At 42.0% G+C, this 18,333-nt stretch overlaps 1 protein-coding gene across 1 annotated transcript in view; it reads right to left on the bottom strand.

Annotated features, from left to right (window-relative positions):
• Window positions 1-18,333, bottom strand: part of ARL3 (ARF like GTPase 3) — a gene marked incomplete at both ends in the record, with an annotated part of 32,185 nt that overhangs the window by 13,515 nt on the left and 337 nt on the right. Inside the window, 3 exons of the mRNA XM_084244566.1 lie at window positions 8,394-8,510; window positions 12,361-12,504; window positions 18,190-18,310. Of these exons, the coding sequence (XP_084100692.1) occupies window positions 8,394-8,510; window positions 12,361-12,504; window positions 18,190-18,310 (382 nt within the window). The remainder of the gene's footprint in view (window positions 1-8,393; window positions 8,511-12,360; window positions 12,505-18,189; window positions 18,311-18,333) is intronic.

Below are 18,333 nucleotides of genomic sequence, written 5' to 3'. Positions count from 1 at the left end.
TTTTCAGTAATTTGAGGGTCCTCCGTACAGTTTTCCATAGTGGTTAGACCAGTTTGCATTCCCACCAGCAGTGTAAAAGAGCTACATTCTTTTTTTTTTTTTTTTTGTGGGACCCTCACCGGTGGCCGGGGATCAAACTGGTGCTGCAGAGGCTGCAGGCAGCCTGGCAATCCAGCGCTCAACCACTGCGCCACCAGGGGAGGCCCAAGAGCTACATTCTTGCCAGCATTTGTTGTTAGTTTTTTTAACATTCATTTTTATTTATTTGTGCATAAAAGAACTGAGGTGCAGTGGTGGGTGGTGAGAAGATTCACCAGAGACAGCATGGGGAGCAGAACAGGCGAATCTATTAAGATACACTGCTGCAGGAAGCAGCAGGTGAGACAGGAGAGGTCTGCTGTGCCATGTGGGTACCTCTCTGGCTGGGAATCGAACTCCTGCTGCAGTGGCTGTGGATAGCTTCATAGTGCTGAGACTTAACCCCTTGTGCCACAAGGGAAGCCCCACTCTAATTTTTAATTCCTTTTAGATTCACAGGATAATTAAGTAGAAAGTGCTGAGTGTTCCATATACCTACCCACCTCCATCCCACCCTCAGATTCCCCTAGTAACACTTCCTATTAGTGTGGAACTTGGTTACATTAAACAACCAATCTTGATACATTAGGTTCATTCTTTGTGTTTTAGAGTTCTGTGGATTTTGAGAAACCCTTAATGACTTATATCCATTATTACAGTTTCATATAGAATAGTTATCCCCTCTAAAAATCCTGTGTCATCGTTCATCCCTACCCTCCCTCTAGCAACCACTAATCTTTTACTTATAGAAATTTTTTACTAATTTCTATAGTTTTGCCTTTAAAAAAGTCATATAGTTGGAAATTTAGAGTATGTATGCTTTTTTAGGTTGACTTTCACTTAGCAATATGCGTTTAAGTTTCCTTCATGTCTTTCGTGGCTTGATAGCATAGAAATATCATCACTGAATAATATTCCATTATGTGGGTATCAGTTTGTTCATTCACCTATTGAAGGACATCTTGGTTGCTTCCAGTTATCGGTAATTATGAGGAAAAAAAAAACACATTTGTGTTTAGAATTTTGTGTGGACAAAAGTTTTCAACTCATTGGGTGATACCTTGAAGGGTGAATGCTGGATAGGTTGACTATGTTTAGCTTTGGGGCCTCCCTCGAGGCACAGGGGTTAAAGACAGCGCTATCAAGCTATCACCAGCCACAGCAGCAAGAGTTTGATCCCCAGCCAGCTGGCCAGGGAGCAACCCACATGGCATAGCAGACCTCTCCTTTCAGTCTATCTGCCTGTTCTGCTCCCCACTTTGTCTCTGGTGAATCCTCTCACTCCCTGCACCTCTGGCTTACACCCCAGTTCTTGTATGCATAGACAAATAAATCTTTTTTTAAAAAAACTATGTTTAGCTTTGTAAGAAACTCAAAACTATCTTCTAAAGTTATTGTATCATTCTGCACCAATATTGAATAGAAGTTCCTGTTGTACCACATCCTCACCAGCATTTGGTATCATCGTTAATAACTTTAGCCATTCTGGGGCCTCCCCGGTGGCACAGGGGTTAAAGTCAGTACTATCAAGCTATTGCCAGCCACTGTGGCATGAGTTCAATCCTCATCCGGGGAGCTGACCCACATGGTGCAGCAGACCTCTCCTGTCTTGCCCAAGGCTCCCCTTAGCAGTGTATTTCAGTCAACATGCCTGTTCTACTCCCCACTTTGTCTCTGGTGAATCCTCTCACTCCCCATATCTCTGACTTATACCCCAGTTCTTATATGCATAAATAAGTAAAAATAAATCTTGGGGCCTCCCTGGTAGCACAAGGGGTTAAGCACCACACTATGAAGCTATCTGCAGCCTCTGCTGGACAAGTTCGATCCTTGGCCCGCCAGGGAGAAACCACACGACAAAGCAGACCTTTCCTGATTCACCCGCTCCTCCCCTCAGCAGTGTATTTCAGTCAGTCTGCCTGTTCTGTTCCCCACTCTGTCTCTGGTGAATCCTCTCACCCCCCCGCATCTCTGGCCTGCACCCCAGCTCTTGTATGCATAAATAAACAAATCTTTAAAAAAAAATAAAATTAAATTTAAAAAATCTTTTAAAAAAAATTTAGCCATTCTAATTGGTATATAGTGGCATTTCATGGTTGTTTTAATTTGTAGCTCCCTAATGACATGATGTGGAACATCTTTTCAAATGCTTATTTATAAATCTTCTTTGGTGAGGTGTTAGATCTTTTGTCCATTTTTTTTTTTTAAGATTTATTTATTTATTTATACAAGCACTGGGTACAGTCAGAAGTGCGGGAGGGTGAGAGAATTCACCAGAGCCAGAGCAGGGAACAGAACAGGCAGACTGAGGAAATACACTGCTGAGGGGAGCAGCATGCACGGCAGGAGAGGTCTGTGTGCCATGTGGGACCCTTGCTGGTGGCCAGGGATCGAACAGGAGCTGCAGAGGCTGAGGGCAGCTTCACAGCCCAGCACTCGACCTCTGCGCCACCAGGGGAGGCCCCTTTTGTCTATTTTTAATTGAGCAGTTTATTTTCTTATTGTTTAGTTTCAGAGTTCTTTTTTTTTTTTTTTTTTTGTGGGACCCTCACGGGTGGCCGGGGATCAAACTGGTCCTGCAGAGGCTAAGGGCAGCCTCGCAAACCAGCGCTCAACCACTGCGCCACCAGGGGAGGCCCAGGGTTCTTTTTATATTTTGTATACAAGTACTTTATCAGATGTTTTAGAAATATTTTTGCCCAGTCTGTGGCTTAGCTCTTAATTTTCTTAATAGCACGTTTCTCAGAGCAGAAGCTTTAAAGTGTAATAAAGACCAACTTATGTATTTTTTCATGGATCATGCTTTTGGTGTTGCATCTCAAACCTCATTGTCAAATCCTAGGTCACCTAGATTTTTCTCCTCTATTATCTTCTGGAAATTTTATAGTTTTATGTTTTAAATTTAGGCCTAAGACCCATTTTGAGTTAATTTTTGTAAACAGGATAAGGACTCTCTATATGCTGTTTTTTTTAAAAAAAGATTTATTTATTTATGTATACAAGAACTGGGGTACAGGCCAGAGGTGCAAGGGGTGAAAGGATTTACCAGAGACAGAATGGGGAACAGAATAGGCAGATGGACTGAAATACATGGCTGAGGGAAGCAGCAGGCAAGCAGGAGAGATCTGCTGCGCCATGTGGGTGGCTCCCTGGCCAGCTGCAGAGGCTGCGCATAGCTTCATAGTGCTGTGTTTAACCCTTTGACACCAGGAAGGCCCCAGGACTCTCCACATTCTTTAAAACAAATTTTTGCATATGGATGTTCCATTGTTTCAGGAACCATTTGTTGAAAAGACTATCCTTGTCTAGTGGATTGCCTCTCTCCTTTCTCAAAGATTAGTTACAATATTCATGTGGGTCTATTTTGGGTTTCTCTATCCTATTTTATCAATCTGTATGTCTCTTCTTTCTCTACACTGCCTTGATTACCATACTTTAGAGTAAGTCTTAAAGTCAGGCAGTGTCAGTCCTCCAGCTTTGTTCTTCTTCAGGACTGTGCTGGCTATCTGGGTGTTTGGCCTTTCCACACAAACTTTTAACAAAGTTTGTCAGTAGCTACAAAATAACTCACTGGCATTTTGCTTGGATTGCACTGAATCTATAGTTCATCTATATAATGCATAGATCAAGTTAGGTAGAATTGACATCATTTTTTCAGTTAAATTCATCAGTTGTTTACATGTCTATATAACTTTGGGGGTTTTGCCCCTCTATATGTGCACATGCTTCACTCACCTATTTTTTTTTAAGTCTTTTTTTTTTTTTAAGATTTTATCTATTTATTTATTTATACAAGCACTGGGTACAGTCAGAAGCACGGGAGGGCGAGAGAACTCACCAGAGCCAGAGCGGGGAGCAGAGCAGGCAGAAGGATCGAAGTACACTGCTGAGGGGAGCAGCGGGCGGCAGGAGAGGTCTGCGCACCATGTGGGACCCTCACCCGGTGGCAGGGGAGCAGCTGGGGATCTAATTGCACTGCAAAGGCTGTGGGCTGCTTCGCAACCCAGTGCTCAACTGCTGTGCCACCTGGGAGGCCCTTCACTCACCTTCGAGAACTGACACCTTACAACACTGAGTTCCAATCAATGCATATGGAGTATCTCTCCATGTGTTCAGATCTTCTTTGGTTGATTAGTCTTCTCATTTTGTTCATACTGATTCTGCGTGTATTTTGTTAGATTTATGCTTAATTATTTCTCTTTTGGGGGTGCTAATGTAAATGATATTTTGCTTTTCATTTCAAATTCCAGTTGTTCATTGCTGATATACAGGAAAGCAATGGATGTTGTATATTAACCTTACATCCTGCAAACTTGCTGTAATCATTTAATAGTTTCAGGAGTTTCCTTGTTAATTTTTGGGGTTTGGAAGACTTAATGATCAATTTTTCTAGTATGTAGCTTCATATTACAATTTAGAGAATGACCTTTTAAGCTAACATCCCAAGTATTTGTGAGTGACATAAATGATGGGCTTTCTCCTTTTTGGCCCACAGCCTCTTTGGCAATGATGCTCCAACAGATCCTCAGTCAGTTCAAGAGGCATCCCAGCTCGATCCCACTCCTTGTATTGCTTGGAGCTGGAGGTACTGGAGCAGTGCTTTATGCCCTGCATCTGCCATTGTTCAATCCAAGTTAGTTGCTACAGAAAGAATCACCCAGAACCCTGGAACAAACTAGGTCCCAATTATCAATGCAAGTTCTGCTCAGTGACTATGGATTACAGGTCTGGGCTTCTAAGAGCAATGTTTCACTACAAAGCTGCTTACAGTGAAGGTCTTCCAGAAGTCATCCACACAATTTTCCATTTAAACAGGAAATATTTTCCCTCTAAATGCATGAAATCATGTTGGGGTTAGTGTTTACACTGTTTAATAAACATCTGAAACTTGGAAAAAACGAGAAATAATGGGATGACTTGAATCTGTTTTAGGATACTTTTTTTTTTTTTTAAGATTTATTTATTTATTTATTTATGCAAGCACTGGGTCCAGTCAGAAGCGCGGGAGGGTGAGAGAATTCACCAGAGCCAGAGCGGGGAACAGAGCAGGCAGAAGAACCGAAGTACACTGCTGAGGGGAGCAGCGGGCGGCAGGAGAGGTCTGCGCGCCATGTGGGACCCTCCTCCGGTGGCCGGGGAGCAGCCGGGGATCGAACCGGCGCTGCAGAGGCGGCGGGCAGCTTCGCAACCCAGTGCTCAACAGCTGCGCCAGCGGGGAGGCCCCCTTAGGATACTTTTTGAAAAATGGAGGCAGGGGAGATGAAACAATGTCACCAAAGCTGAAGCAAGGGAACCTGGGTAGATGTCTGGGCTTCATTAAGCTATTTTCTTGACCTTTGCATAAATTTGAAATTATCTAAAATTAAAAAGTTATAGTTCAAAAATGGACACTTTATTTGATGAGTTTCTATCTTAAAGGGAAAATTTTTCTCCCCAATATTTTTCTTCTGTTCCCCTAGAAGGCACATAACACATTTTAGAAGAAAACTGGTTAAACAGAGGAATAATTGGATGGATGGCTGTATCTCATCTTTTTATTTTTGTCCACTTAAGCTCTTATTTTTTTCAAAGATTATTTATTTATGTATACAAGAACTGGGGTACAGGCCAGAGTTGTGGGGGGTGAGAAGATTCACCAGAGACAGAGTGGGGAACAGAACAAGCAGATTGACTGAAGTACACTGCTGAGGGGAGCAGCGGGCAAGTCAGGAGAGGTCTGCTGCGCCATGTGGGTAGCTCCCTGGGTGGGGATCAAACTCAGGCCCCAGTGGCTGATGATAGCTTGATAGTGCTGAGACTCAACCCCTTGTGCCACCAGGGAGGCCCCCACTTAAGCTCTTATTTTTTTTAATTTTATTTTTATTTTTTATAATTTGTATTTTTTTTAAGATTTATTTATTTATTTATTTATACAAGCACTGGGTACAGTCAGAAGTGCGGGAGGGTGCGAGAATTCACCAGAGCCAGAGCGGGGAGCAGAGCTGGCAGAAGGACTGAAATACACTGCTGAGGGGAGCAGCAGGTGGCAGGAGAGGTCTGCGCGCCATGTGGGACTCTCCTCTGGTGGCTGGGGAGCAGCCGGGAATCGAACCGGCGCTGCAGAGGCTGCGAGCAGCTTCGCAACCCAGTGCTCAACTGTTGTGCCACCAGGGAGGTCCACACTTAAGCTTTTAATCTGGCACTGGGAACATACTGAACATAAAGTGGCCAGGAATAAAATGAACCCAGTTGATCTTCATCCCAGCACCTCAAATGTCTTTACTAATTTGATGATGGTACACCTTGATATTTCAGCAATATTTTCCAATTAAGAATTGTGATGGGGCCTCCCTGGTGGCGCAGTGGTTGAGTGCTGGGCTGCAAAGCTGCCCACAACCTCTGCAGCGCCAGTTTGATCCCTGGCCACCGGTGAGGGTCCCATATGGCGCACAGACCTCTCCTGCTGTGCCTGCCCACTGCTCTCCTCAGCAGTGTACTTCGTCAGTCTGCCTGTTCTGCTCCCTGCTCTGGCTCTGGTGAATTCTCTCACCCTCCTGCGCTTCTGATTATACCCAGTGCTTGTATAAATAAATAAATAAATCTTTTTAAAAAATTGTGATGAATGAATTAATGTGCTACTCCTTGTAAACCCCTATAAAGTAGATGCTCCACTCATCTTACAGTAGTTAACAAGCCTTTAGATGTACCCCAATGATACAGTATTGCAGAACCTCAGCATTGGGAAGGAATTTAGATGCTTTATAACTTCACGTTCTATGTAATATTAGACTCCATGTATAACAATTATCTGTTTCATTTATTTGACACTTTTCTAAGCACTGGGGATACAATAGTTGAAAAAGAAGGGAAAAGATTGCTGCTTTACAGAGTAAGAAAGGTAACAAAAATTTGTCTAATGGTGATAGGTGTGATGGAGGGGAAAAAATAAAAGCAAAAAAGTCAATGCTAGGAGGGTAGGGATAGGAGTCACATTTTAAAATACAGTAATTAGGGAAGATTTCAGTGGTAAGGTGACATGTGATTTGAAGGAAGTAAGGGAATAAACCATGAGGATATCTAAGAATTCTAGCATTGGAAATAGCAATGGCAAAGGCTGTGAGCTGGGAACATGCCCGTGTTCTAGGAACAGCTAAAGGGCAGTGAGACTTGTTCCAAGCAGAGGAGGAGGGTTGGCAGGAGGGGGTTGTAGATGAGTCAGGCAGGTAAGTGGAGTCAGAAGGTAAGGGGCACTGTAGGTCATTGTAAGAATCTTGTCTTTTATTTTGAGATGGGAAACTCATGTTTTAACAGGATTACTGTAGCTAATGTGTTGAGAAAGGACTTCAGGCAAGATAGAAATAAGGAGACCAGTTAGGATGATCCTGCAATAATCAATGCACAGTAGCACTGGAAATGGAAAGAGTTAGATACTAGAAATATTTTGAAGGTGGGTATGATGGGATTGGCTTATGGATCAGATGTGGGGACTGAGAGCATGTAGGTGATAATTAAAGCCTTGAAACAAGATGAGGCTACTGAAGCAGTGACTCAGAGGAGAAAAGCAGAGGCTTGAAATCCATGGGAACTGAGAAACTAAGATATTGGTGAAGTCATATATGTGGACAGTGAAATCTCCAAGATTTCTCAAACAGTGGTTCTAGAGAATGTGACAGTCAAGTAGGAGCAAAAATCTTGGGCTCTGCCTAACCAGGGACTCCCCAATGCATGAAACAGCTTTTCCTACTTCTTTGTGGTTATAATTATAGGAAATGTCTTCCTTACACTGAGTTAAACTCTGTTACCTAGTACTCTCCAAACTGCTCCTTGTCCAGTCCTCTAGAACTAATCATTATGAGGCCGATCTGATTTAAGATAGTTCTTGAAGCAACTGAAGAAGGTTCCAAGCATCTACTTTTCTAGGAAGACCATCATCAGGTCTTTCAACCATTCTTTATCATTGCCAAGGACTTCTACTTTGGGATCTTTGGTACTCTCTTTGGTATATACTTGATTTATTGATTTCCTTGGGATGACAAGTCAGTGGCAAGATCTTTGGACTTCTCGTCTGCTGTTTAAATCACTATAGTAATGAATAAATACTTCATCTGCCAAGGTGGGTGTGGGCATAACACTGTTACTGAGCGACGGAAAAACATCCTATACAAACGTCATACAAAGACGATTCTCCTTCACAATCTGCAACCTTCTGGGAGCCCCAAACTCAGTGACTAAAGCAACAGTGCAGTTACTGAATGAGAAATAATATTACCTGTGCTAATGTTCTAACACACAGCAGATAAGAGATTATGAATTAGTGCATCAGTAAGCGTACTTACGAGAATATCAGTATTTTCAAAATAATTCCTCCAGTACGGTCTGATTTTCCTTTGTCCACCAATGTCCCACACATTCAGTTTAAAACCTTGTGACTGTACACTTTTGATGTTAAAACCCTGAAATACACAAAAGTAAAACCACCAAGTTTTACTAACTTTGAGAAGAATTTCTAACAAAGTTAATATTGAGAATGGAGTCAGTGTTACTGATGGCACACACACCCTTCCCCTACCCCCACACCAACTCAGTATGAGAACAGCTCTGACAATCTAACGCAGACCACACCCCTCCAGGACTCCTCAGGATGGTAACATTGAGCAGGACATGGAAAAGCTGAATCTGGAGGCTCAAAACAACAGAACAAATGTGAAGTTTAAAATGAGGCAGGAGAAACAAATCTGAAAGGCTGGATTTTTTAAGAACAGCTCAAAATGAAAGAAATATCCTCAAATGGATTAATCAGGAAAAGACAGGTGTGGCACACAGGATACCATGGAAAAGGCTGGTTTTTTGAGTGTCAGCCCAGCCCAGGGGAATGGCAGGGTCAGCTGGAAAAGCATGTTCAAACTGAGCCCTCAGTTACAGGTGGTGATGAACACAAACAAACAAATTGGCATTTGAAACTGTTCTTTCATAGGTATTTCTGATAAACTTGAAAGTATTAATTTTCAGGACAGTTACTCAAGGGGAGCAAATCCAGGCGGGCAGAATTGAGAGCTGGGAGTTTGTGTGGAGAGAAACAAATTAATGAGGCCTTTGGGGGTTGGCGGGAAGGCATTTCATGAGCAAGGATCAAAAAAAAAATCTTGCAAGAATGATAGAGTGAAATGAGGATTTGAAAAATCCAATCAACAGCTTGCTACCACAGAAGTGACATTTCATCCAGAGTAACTGGCGCTAGCGGGCCTGGGGCTGCCTCCATCCACATTCGCCAACTCGGGCTGTGGGCCAGCACCACCGCCTGGCACTGCAGGACGAGGCACAGCACAACGGCAAGGAACACGGCCACTCAATGCCACTGAGGATTAATGGTCCCTAGAGGATAACTGGGGCCAGGGCTGTTACAGCTCCTCGAAAACACCAACGACTGAATAAACCAGAAGTTTAAGCACTCGAGAGGGAAACAGCTTACGCTTACCGTAACAGCAGCTTCATTCTGACTCCTTGACAAAACCACTTTTGCATGTTTAAAAATGTTGCGTTTAACTATAATATTCAGTGTCAAGCCCTGCACCATCAAATACTTTCTGGACTCAAGTAGGGAACAATTAAGTCAACCCTGCAAACTGACCGTATTTAACAATTGCCTTAAAATTCTATAAATCACCAGGCCCCCCCAAATCTAAGAAATTAGTCTAAGGAAATAATAATTTAGAGATGCCTGTTGTATAAGTCTTTATATATATAACAGAGATGCTCTTTAAGTAGAAAAAAAAGGATGCAAAATAGTACATGCTCTAGAAGCCATTTTTATTTTTTATTCTAAACATATTCATCCCTATCATATATATGCATAGAAAAAACACCCTGGATGGATATATTCCTAACTGCTAACAGTGGTTATGTCTGACTGGCATTATAAGTGATTTTAATTTTTAATTTTTTTTTAATAGAGGCATGTTTTATTTATTTATTTGTTTGTTTGTTTGTTTATCTAAGCACTGGGTACAGTCAGAAGCGCGGGAGGGTGAGAGAATTCACCAGAGCCAGAGCGGGGAGCAGAACAGGCAGAAGGACCGAAGTACACTGCTGAGGGGAGCAGCGGGCAGCAGGAGAGGTCTGCGCACCATGTGGGACCCTCCTCTGGTGGCTGGGGAGCAGCCGGGGATCAAACCGGCGCCGCAGAGGCCGCGGGCAGCTTCGCAACCCAGCACTCAACCGCTGTGCCACCGGGGAGGCCCTATTTTTAATTTTTTTAAAGATTTATTTATGCATACAAATACTGGGGTACAGGCCAGAGGTGGGGGGGGGGTGAGAGGATTCACCAGAGACAGAGTGGGGAACAGAACAGGCAGACTGAGTGAAATACACTGCTAAGGGAAGCAGCAGGTAACTCAGAAGAGGTCTGCTGTGCCATGTGGGTAGCTCCCTGCCCGGGGATCATACACGTGCTGCAGTGGCTGCGGTTGCATCTTAACCCCTTGTGCCACCAGGGAGGCCCTATAGGTGATTTCTAATTCTAACTTTTCAATTGATATAACTTTCTAAATTGACTACAATGATATAGTAAATATAAAATATAAAACAAAGCACAATAAAGGCTTGTTTTTAAAGAATAAATATGAAACCTTGATATAATAAAATAGTAGTTACCTATAACACATCAAAGTCAGAAAAGTTAGAATTGGAACTTTGGATCTATAATTTAGAGTTCATTTCCAAGTTTGCAGGATGGAAGCCTTATTAGGTAGTGGTGCTCTTGAGAGGCAGATCCTATTACTAATACTAAAAAAGCAAAACCAAAACCAAAAAGCTCTAACTCTTCTTTTTCTGGCAGAAATCCTGACACAATAATACATGTTTTCAGCCCTCCTAGGCTAGACTACTGTAATTTGCTCCTCCTTAGGCTATATATTACATTTGTTCAGAAGCTATAAAATTGCTCATTTTGGTTGCATTTGAAATGTTCTGTAAAGAGCTGTGAATCAGTTAAGGTTCATAGGCAGAGAAGTACATACACCAGCACTGTCTTTCAAAGTTGACACCAAGCTCTTATCATAGCACAGTGACAGAAAATGCTAAGTAACCCTGGTTTTGCTAAAATCTCTAATGCTTAGACACTTTACAGTGACTAAGACCAACATGGAAGTCCCTCACTAGCAAACCCAAAGGCTTGTACAAAGGAAAAGATTTCTCAGGATTTCCTACAGGGAAGAAGATCTAAGAAAACCCACTAGAGGTCTTCCAATCAAGCCTTGTATTTCAGCTTCCAAACTGTAAGCACCCCCACTGCCTTATCTTTTGTATTCTCTTTCTTAGCCTTAGGAAAGAGAAGCGTTGATGAGGCTAGACTAAAAAATGCAGGTCATTTTTTTATTTGAAAATATGGATATATATATATATTTGTATTTTACAAAGTCATAAAAATACACATTAAAATATTAACAGTAGTTTTTCTTGTAGTACTCTCTAGCTTTTTTCCCTTTATACTTTTTCTGTCTTTTCTGCTCTATTAATTTCGTAATTGGAGAAGATAGCACAATTTTTAAAAAGTAATCACTCAGACCTGAGGGAACTGACTCTCTCTCTCTCTCTCTGTACACATATATTTATACATATAAATATATGTTATTTATTTAAAGATTTATTTATGCATACAAGAACTGGGGTGTAAGCCAGAGGTGTGGGGGGTGGTGAGAGAATTCACCAGAGAGAGTAGGGAGCAGAACAGGCAGATTCATTGAAATACACAGCTGAGGGGAGCAGCGGGTGAGAAAGGAGAGGTCTGCTACACCCTGTGGCTTCCTCCCTGGCCAGGGATGGAACTCTAGTGGCTGGCAGTAGCTTGATAGCGCTGTCTTTAATCCCTGTGCCATCAGGGAGGCCCTATGTTATTTATTGTAAAAATTGTTGTAAAATACACATAGCATAAAATGTACCATTTTAATCATCTTCAGCCTAAAATTCAGTGGCAGTAAGGAAATAGATTGCTATACAACACATAGAACTTTTTTCATCTTACAACATTGACTCTATACCCATTAAGCAATAACCCCTGATAATCCCTCTCTCCAGCCCTGGTAACTGCTACTCTACTTTCTGTCTCTATGAATTTCTCTATTCCAAGTACCACTTATGAATGGAATCCCTTGATAAATTTTTTGAAAACTCATTATTTTTAAACCATACATTTCTCAGTAACAAAATTTGGAAGTGGACAAAACTGTATTTCCCATTTTGTCTTTCCTACTGCTATTATCATCTTTCTTGTGTCACACTAGTACTGGCGGCCAAGGCAGTGCTCACCTGTGTAGGTGTGATGTGGCTGATGTCTTCAGATGCAAGCTGCTTCAGGAGAGTGGTCTTGCCAGCATTATCCAAGCCCAGGAGAAGGATTCTCACCTCCTGGTCTGGTGCACTTTTCAATTTGCGTAAAATTGAGAGTAAGCCCTTGAACAACCATGAAGAAGAGAGATTACTTTTGGGGTTACTGATATTGTTGGATATCAGAATGTTGTCTTCTCCTTGAAAAAAAGTTCTTGGTTGTGGAGGGCTTATAGTATCACTTCCCACTTTAATGTCATTTATTCAATTTGTTTCCTCCTAAGTTTTGGCAGAAATACTTAGTAAATTCAGCAACTTAGTAAACAGCATGGCTTATTCCTATTCCTTCTTTTATTCCAGTTTAGTAGTCACCCCAGATCTCCAGGGAGCATGAACTACTGCCCAACTCCTGTTCCCAAAGCCCTTTATCTACTCTCAGAGTAGACCACTCATCTGATGTTAGTTGATTTTATATTTTTCTCCTTTATTAGACTCAAGTTTCTTTTCTTTCTTTTAAAAAAGATTTATTTATTTATGCATACAAGAGCTGGGGTGTGGGCCAGAGGTGGGTGGGGTAAGAGGATTCACCAGAGATAAGAGTGGGGAGCAGAACAGGCAGACTGACTGAAATACACTGCTGAGGGGAGCAGCAGGAGAGGCAAGAGCAGTCTGCTGAGCCATGTGGGTAGCTCCCTGGCTGGCCGAGGCTGCAGACAGCTTCACAGCGCTATACTCAATCCCTTGTGCCACCAGGGAGGCCCTTGTTTTCATTTTTTTAATGGATGAAAATAAACCATATTGCTTTTTAACTAAGAACATTAGAGAAATATTATAAGATAGTTATTTGTTCTGTCCTACAGCTGACCATCTTGTTTCAGTGAGGCAAAGAATCCCAGAATTTAAAAGACATATTATCTAATCTCCTGGTTCAAGCTGAAATTCCTTCGAGCTAAATCTTAGAATTATATAAAATGGCTACATATTTTTTATCCACACTGTACAAGGCAACAGTTCAAATCAATCTAGTTCACTAAGATCAAATAATTTTGTGAACTAATTCTTAACAATAGTGTCTTTGGACAATGAGATGCAAATATGCATAATTGTTTAAGAATTCCTTCTACCTCACAAACTCTGTTCACCACTTTTAGTACTGTACTGACTTGCACTGACTTGCTAAGGATCACATTAACTTTTCCATGCCTCAGTTGTTTTCCAACAAATAAAACTGAAGATTTAAGATAGGAAGACAAATTCTATACCAAAATATTTGGGGAAGAGAGACTGAATAGATTTCAAGCAATAAACAAAAGATAGGCAGGTTTTCATTTTTGTTATTGAATAAGGTATGATCTCCTTTCTCTCTTGGTTTTTATCTTATCTGGCTTGAATACTTTGACACCACTGTTTTTGAAAACTGTATTTATGTTTTAAGTCTATGGAATTCTCCCTGGCTTCCATTACCTACATTGCATTTATAATACCACCTTTCAGAATAGTTAAAATTAGAATTCTAAAATCCTCAGGGAACTGGTGATATAAAAAGGCAAAGAACAGGGAAAACACATTGTACTACTCATCCTGAGTTCCTGATTAGATGTCCTCATTACATCTCCCAATAAAATTCCAACAACTGGAATTTTTCACATCAGTACATTAAATGACAGTACAAGTATAGTTCTCATGCATTATTTACTAGTTAGAAATCATGAAAGAAGATACATTTTCTATAAAATATTTTTGAGATTCAAAATGAATGTTTTAGGCTTTTCAAGTGCCTCTTTTTCAAAAATCATTAAGAAATACTGCTTTCTACAGGCTGACTTTACACACTTGTCATATTTGATATTGAATAATTAAGAGGAAAATATAATTTACATTCATCTTAAAAGGAGAGAAGCAAAGCACAGGTAAGAAAGAAATCATAAATTCCCCATAATTCTCATTGGGAAACAATAACTTCATATGCTTCAACTTTAAGTGAAATTACAGAGAAAGGAAAGTTCGGCTAATATTTTCTTCAGCAAGATAATAAATGGCATCTCATGTATGATCTAGGCAAGATAAATGCAAATACAATAAAGCATCATATTAACCCAACTACTGAGGACAGGGGATCACAGGATTATCAGGGTTTGCTATATAGGGAAGAGGATATTAATAGATACGAGGGTTCTGACTGTAAGGTACAAAGTAAGCTGACACAAGAGTCTGGATACAAGAGAGTAGAAATAGTTTATTCTTTGCTTCTTCCTATATGTTGTACATCCATATTTTAATGGCAATTGAAGGGGGGAAGTCATTAGAAGTTATTTGGGGACTGAGTTTTGCAGTATAAATGTAAGGAGGTGCATTTCTAAAGTATGTTTCTGGTCAAAACAGCCATTTATTCAATTATCATTAAGCACCCATAATGTGCCCCAAGAATGGTAATGAGACGCATGGTCTATGCGAGATGGGTACTCCAGAGACATTGCAAAGAAAGGCAATTTAAGGTACAATAATGTCAGTTAATTGCATCTTTTGTGTTACCAGAATGCATGGACACAAGTTATTTGTGCTCTTGTGGACAGAAGTGGTTTGACTCAGTTACAAAACATTTATATATTTATTTATCTATTTATTTATTTATTTTATGGGACCCTTGCCGGCAGCCAGGGAACAAACCAGCGCTGCAGAGGCTGCGGGCAGCCTCCCAGCCCAGTGCTCAACCGCTGCGCCACCAGGGTAGGCCCAGTTACAAAACATTTAAACAAACTTTTCTTACAGGCAAATCATGAATAGTTGTTATTACCTACAGACATTTTATCTGCCTCAAAATGAGCTTAAACTCACCTACTGGCAGAGGCATGGTGCACTGACCTAAAATGATACAAACTAGGTCATTCAAAGACACTGGTGGGGAGTATGTGAAGGGAATGTGCCACATATATGAATACATGAAAAGTACATGTGGCTATGAGGAACAGCTTAAATTTAAATACTGAAATTATTAAGCCATTTGTTGAGTACACACCTCCCTACAAACTCGCTCAAATGGAACTGACTTTTATTTTTATTTCCTTAAATAAAAAAACTGTGCTGCCCAGTGAGCTCTTACTTATTTCCAGGAACTCCTATAGCTTTGAGAGAAATAACTTCACTCAAACTTTGTCATCTTTGTTCTTACCTCTCTACTAAATAAAGGAACAATATATAGGCATCTCCACAGATAGAGTGGTTTTCAATTTCACCAGAGTCCTAATGAAGAGAACATTACAGGCTTTAGAGTTTCACAGACTTGTATTCAACTTCCTTGTAGGTGTTATCCCAGGTACAGTTTCATTGTTTTCTGGAGAACAATACTTCTATTTCAAAAAAGATGCTATGAAGATCAAATTAGGCAATATATGTATAACATGGCACATAGTAGGCACTCAGCAGTAGTTGTGTTCCTTTTTTAACATTTATCTGATTGTTTTTTTGACAAGAAAACATAAATACTATTGGGAACAACCATTTAATGTTGGACATACTTGATAACTATCCCTGGGTCTACCTACATAGAAAGTATCCCCTAATTAATTCCTGAATGAAGGCATCATCTACTAAATAACAGTGATGAGTTATGTGCTAAAATGACTGCCATCTTATTTCATCAAAGGCTCGGTATTGCAAGGAATCTGTAAAACCGATGAGTTTCAATGTTCAGAGAAACCAATAATGGGTTTTTGCTGCAATATCCCAAATTAAAAAAAAATGTATTAGTTATAGCTGAAGGCTGAAAAACAAAGAGCCTGGGACTCACTCCTCAGTGATACAGCTACCACAGGGCCTCCTGGGAGAAGAGATGAGGCCACCGCCCCACTGACCATTTAAATTCCATGTTTCATTTTCAGTTCCAAGAATAGTTCACACTTTTGGAGAAAGAAACAATGTATTTTGGAAACCAGATAAAGAACCTAGAAGAAATGTTTTAAATTTCTTATTATCTGTTTTAGGTAAAAGAGGTAAAAAGATTTTGTGTGAGCCCTGACTACAACAGTTGTAGGCAATAACGCTATATATATATATATATATATATATACAATGTGGATTTGCAGAGTCAGTGTGAACCTGGAAATGTGACCAGTGGTTAATTTATTGTGGTCTGTGCTTATAAATTAAACAATCATGAAATTACACAGTCCACTTCATTGATAAACAAGTCAGGAAAAGTTAGCCAGTTCTCATGTGTTTCTCATCTGTGATGACATCTCATTCTCTGTTATGTTGGCATGTCTTTTTAATTTCATTTCTAGTTGTTTTCTGTGTAAATATTTATGCTTGTACTTATTTGTTGAGAAAAACTTAGCCTTTAAATGGACAGCTCATGTATAAACGATTAATAAAAAGAAAACATATAAAAATCTGTTTAGCCTGAGGTTAATAAAACTGCAATGTAGCAAGTGTGAAATGTGATTGGCAACTTCAGATCAAATAATTTTACTTCCTTAACAATGTGATCATGTCAAATCAATTGAGATTTTTTTCTATCAAAACTTATGCATTGGATAATCTGACCAAAGGGAGGTACATAACTTTTTTTCCTTGTGGACATTCAGTTTTCTTACTTCACAAATCAACAGAAAATGTTCAACATTTTTAAAAACCTAAAGGGACTGGGGATGAAGTTGGGAAGAAACTCTAAATGCCAATGCTGGCTCTTTGCTGTCGGTAAGCCAAGCGACCTGCTCTAAATAATTCAAAATAAATTTTTCTTTGACTAGTTCTAAAACTACTCAATTACAGTCTAACACCCTTTAACTAACTACACAGAAACAAACTAGTAACAGAGTATCAAGGGTGAAATCTGTCACACACCAAAATTCACAATTTGGGAAGCTTTAATTATGGCTTGCCCGAAACTAATGACCATCCAGTTTTACTCGTCCATTCTCTTTGGTCCGGGACCCGAAACGGATACGAAGACCTTGGGTTCTGGTGTGGACGAACGCAAAAGGCGGTGGCAACAGACTCCGAAGGAAACACTAGGGCCTGGTCAGTAGATTTGCCTCTATCATGAGGACTGAGGCTTGAACAAAAAAATCGGCCATCACCAACAACCAGACCTTGCAGAACCCTCAAGAAACAAAAAACTCGGGACTCGAGAAGCGCGCCCGCTAAGCAGACAGCCAGGCCATGTAAAATGCACCGGGCATCCCTTCCAAGCGGCACCTCTTTGTGTCCTGGGGTTTACCCCCCGCCCCCCTGAGGCCCGCACGTCGCAAGGAAGATGCGAGCTCGGCTGCCAGATCTCCCTGGGGCCGCCCGCAAGAACTCAAGACAGCAGCACCAGCCCTTCTCGCTGCTTCTGGCCTGGTCCCCGTGGGACCCCACTTTCCCGCGGCGCGGAGAGGCCGATTCCCTGGGACCATCCAAGCCTGCGAGCTGGGGCTGCTGCCCGCAGCTCGTCGAATCTGCCCTCCCGCCAGCCCGAGCAAGGATGCGCCCCGGCTCTGCCCGGGGCCGGGCGCACACCCGGCCAGCCCGTCCAAGCCTCGGACCCGCTGCAAGCCCCGCCTTCCTCCCAGGCCCGGGTCTCCCTCCCGGGCCCACCCTCGGGCTCCCCACCACCCCCGAAACCAATCCGGGACCCAGACAGCAGGCGGAGGGCCGCCCCAGCCCCCCGCGGCTGGAGGCGCAGAGCCCCGCCCTGGCCCGCGGGCCGGAGGAGGGTGACCGGCCGGCCGCAGAGGGGCCCGCGCCCCCACACTCACCATCCTCCCGCCGAGTCCCTCCTCCTCCTCCTCCTCTCCTCCTCCTCCTCCTCCTCCAGCCTCCCCCCGTTACCAGGGGCAACCGCCGCGGCGCCGCCCCCGACGTCCCGCGCACGCACGGCGAGGGCGCGCGGCGGCACACGGGGCGGGGCCGGCGCCGCTTGGCCGAAGTGCGCACGCGCCAGGGGCCGCCTCTGCGCAGGCGGCCGGCGGGGAG

The sequence above is a fragment of the Talpa europaea genome (genome assembly GCF_964194135.1).
Source record: "Talpa europaea genome assembly, chromosome: 10".
In the NCBI taxonomy this organism is placed as follows: Eukaryota; Metazoa; Chordata; class Mammalia; order Eulipotyphla; family Talpidae; genus Talpa; species Talpa europaea.
This window is presented reverse-complemented; position numbering and strand designations above follow the sequence as displayed.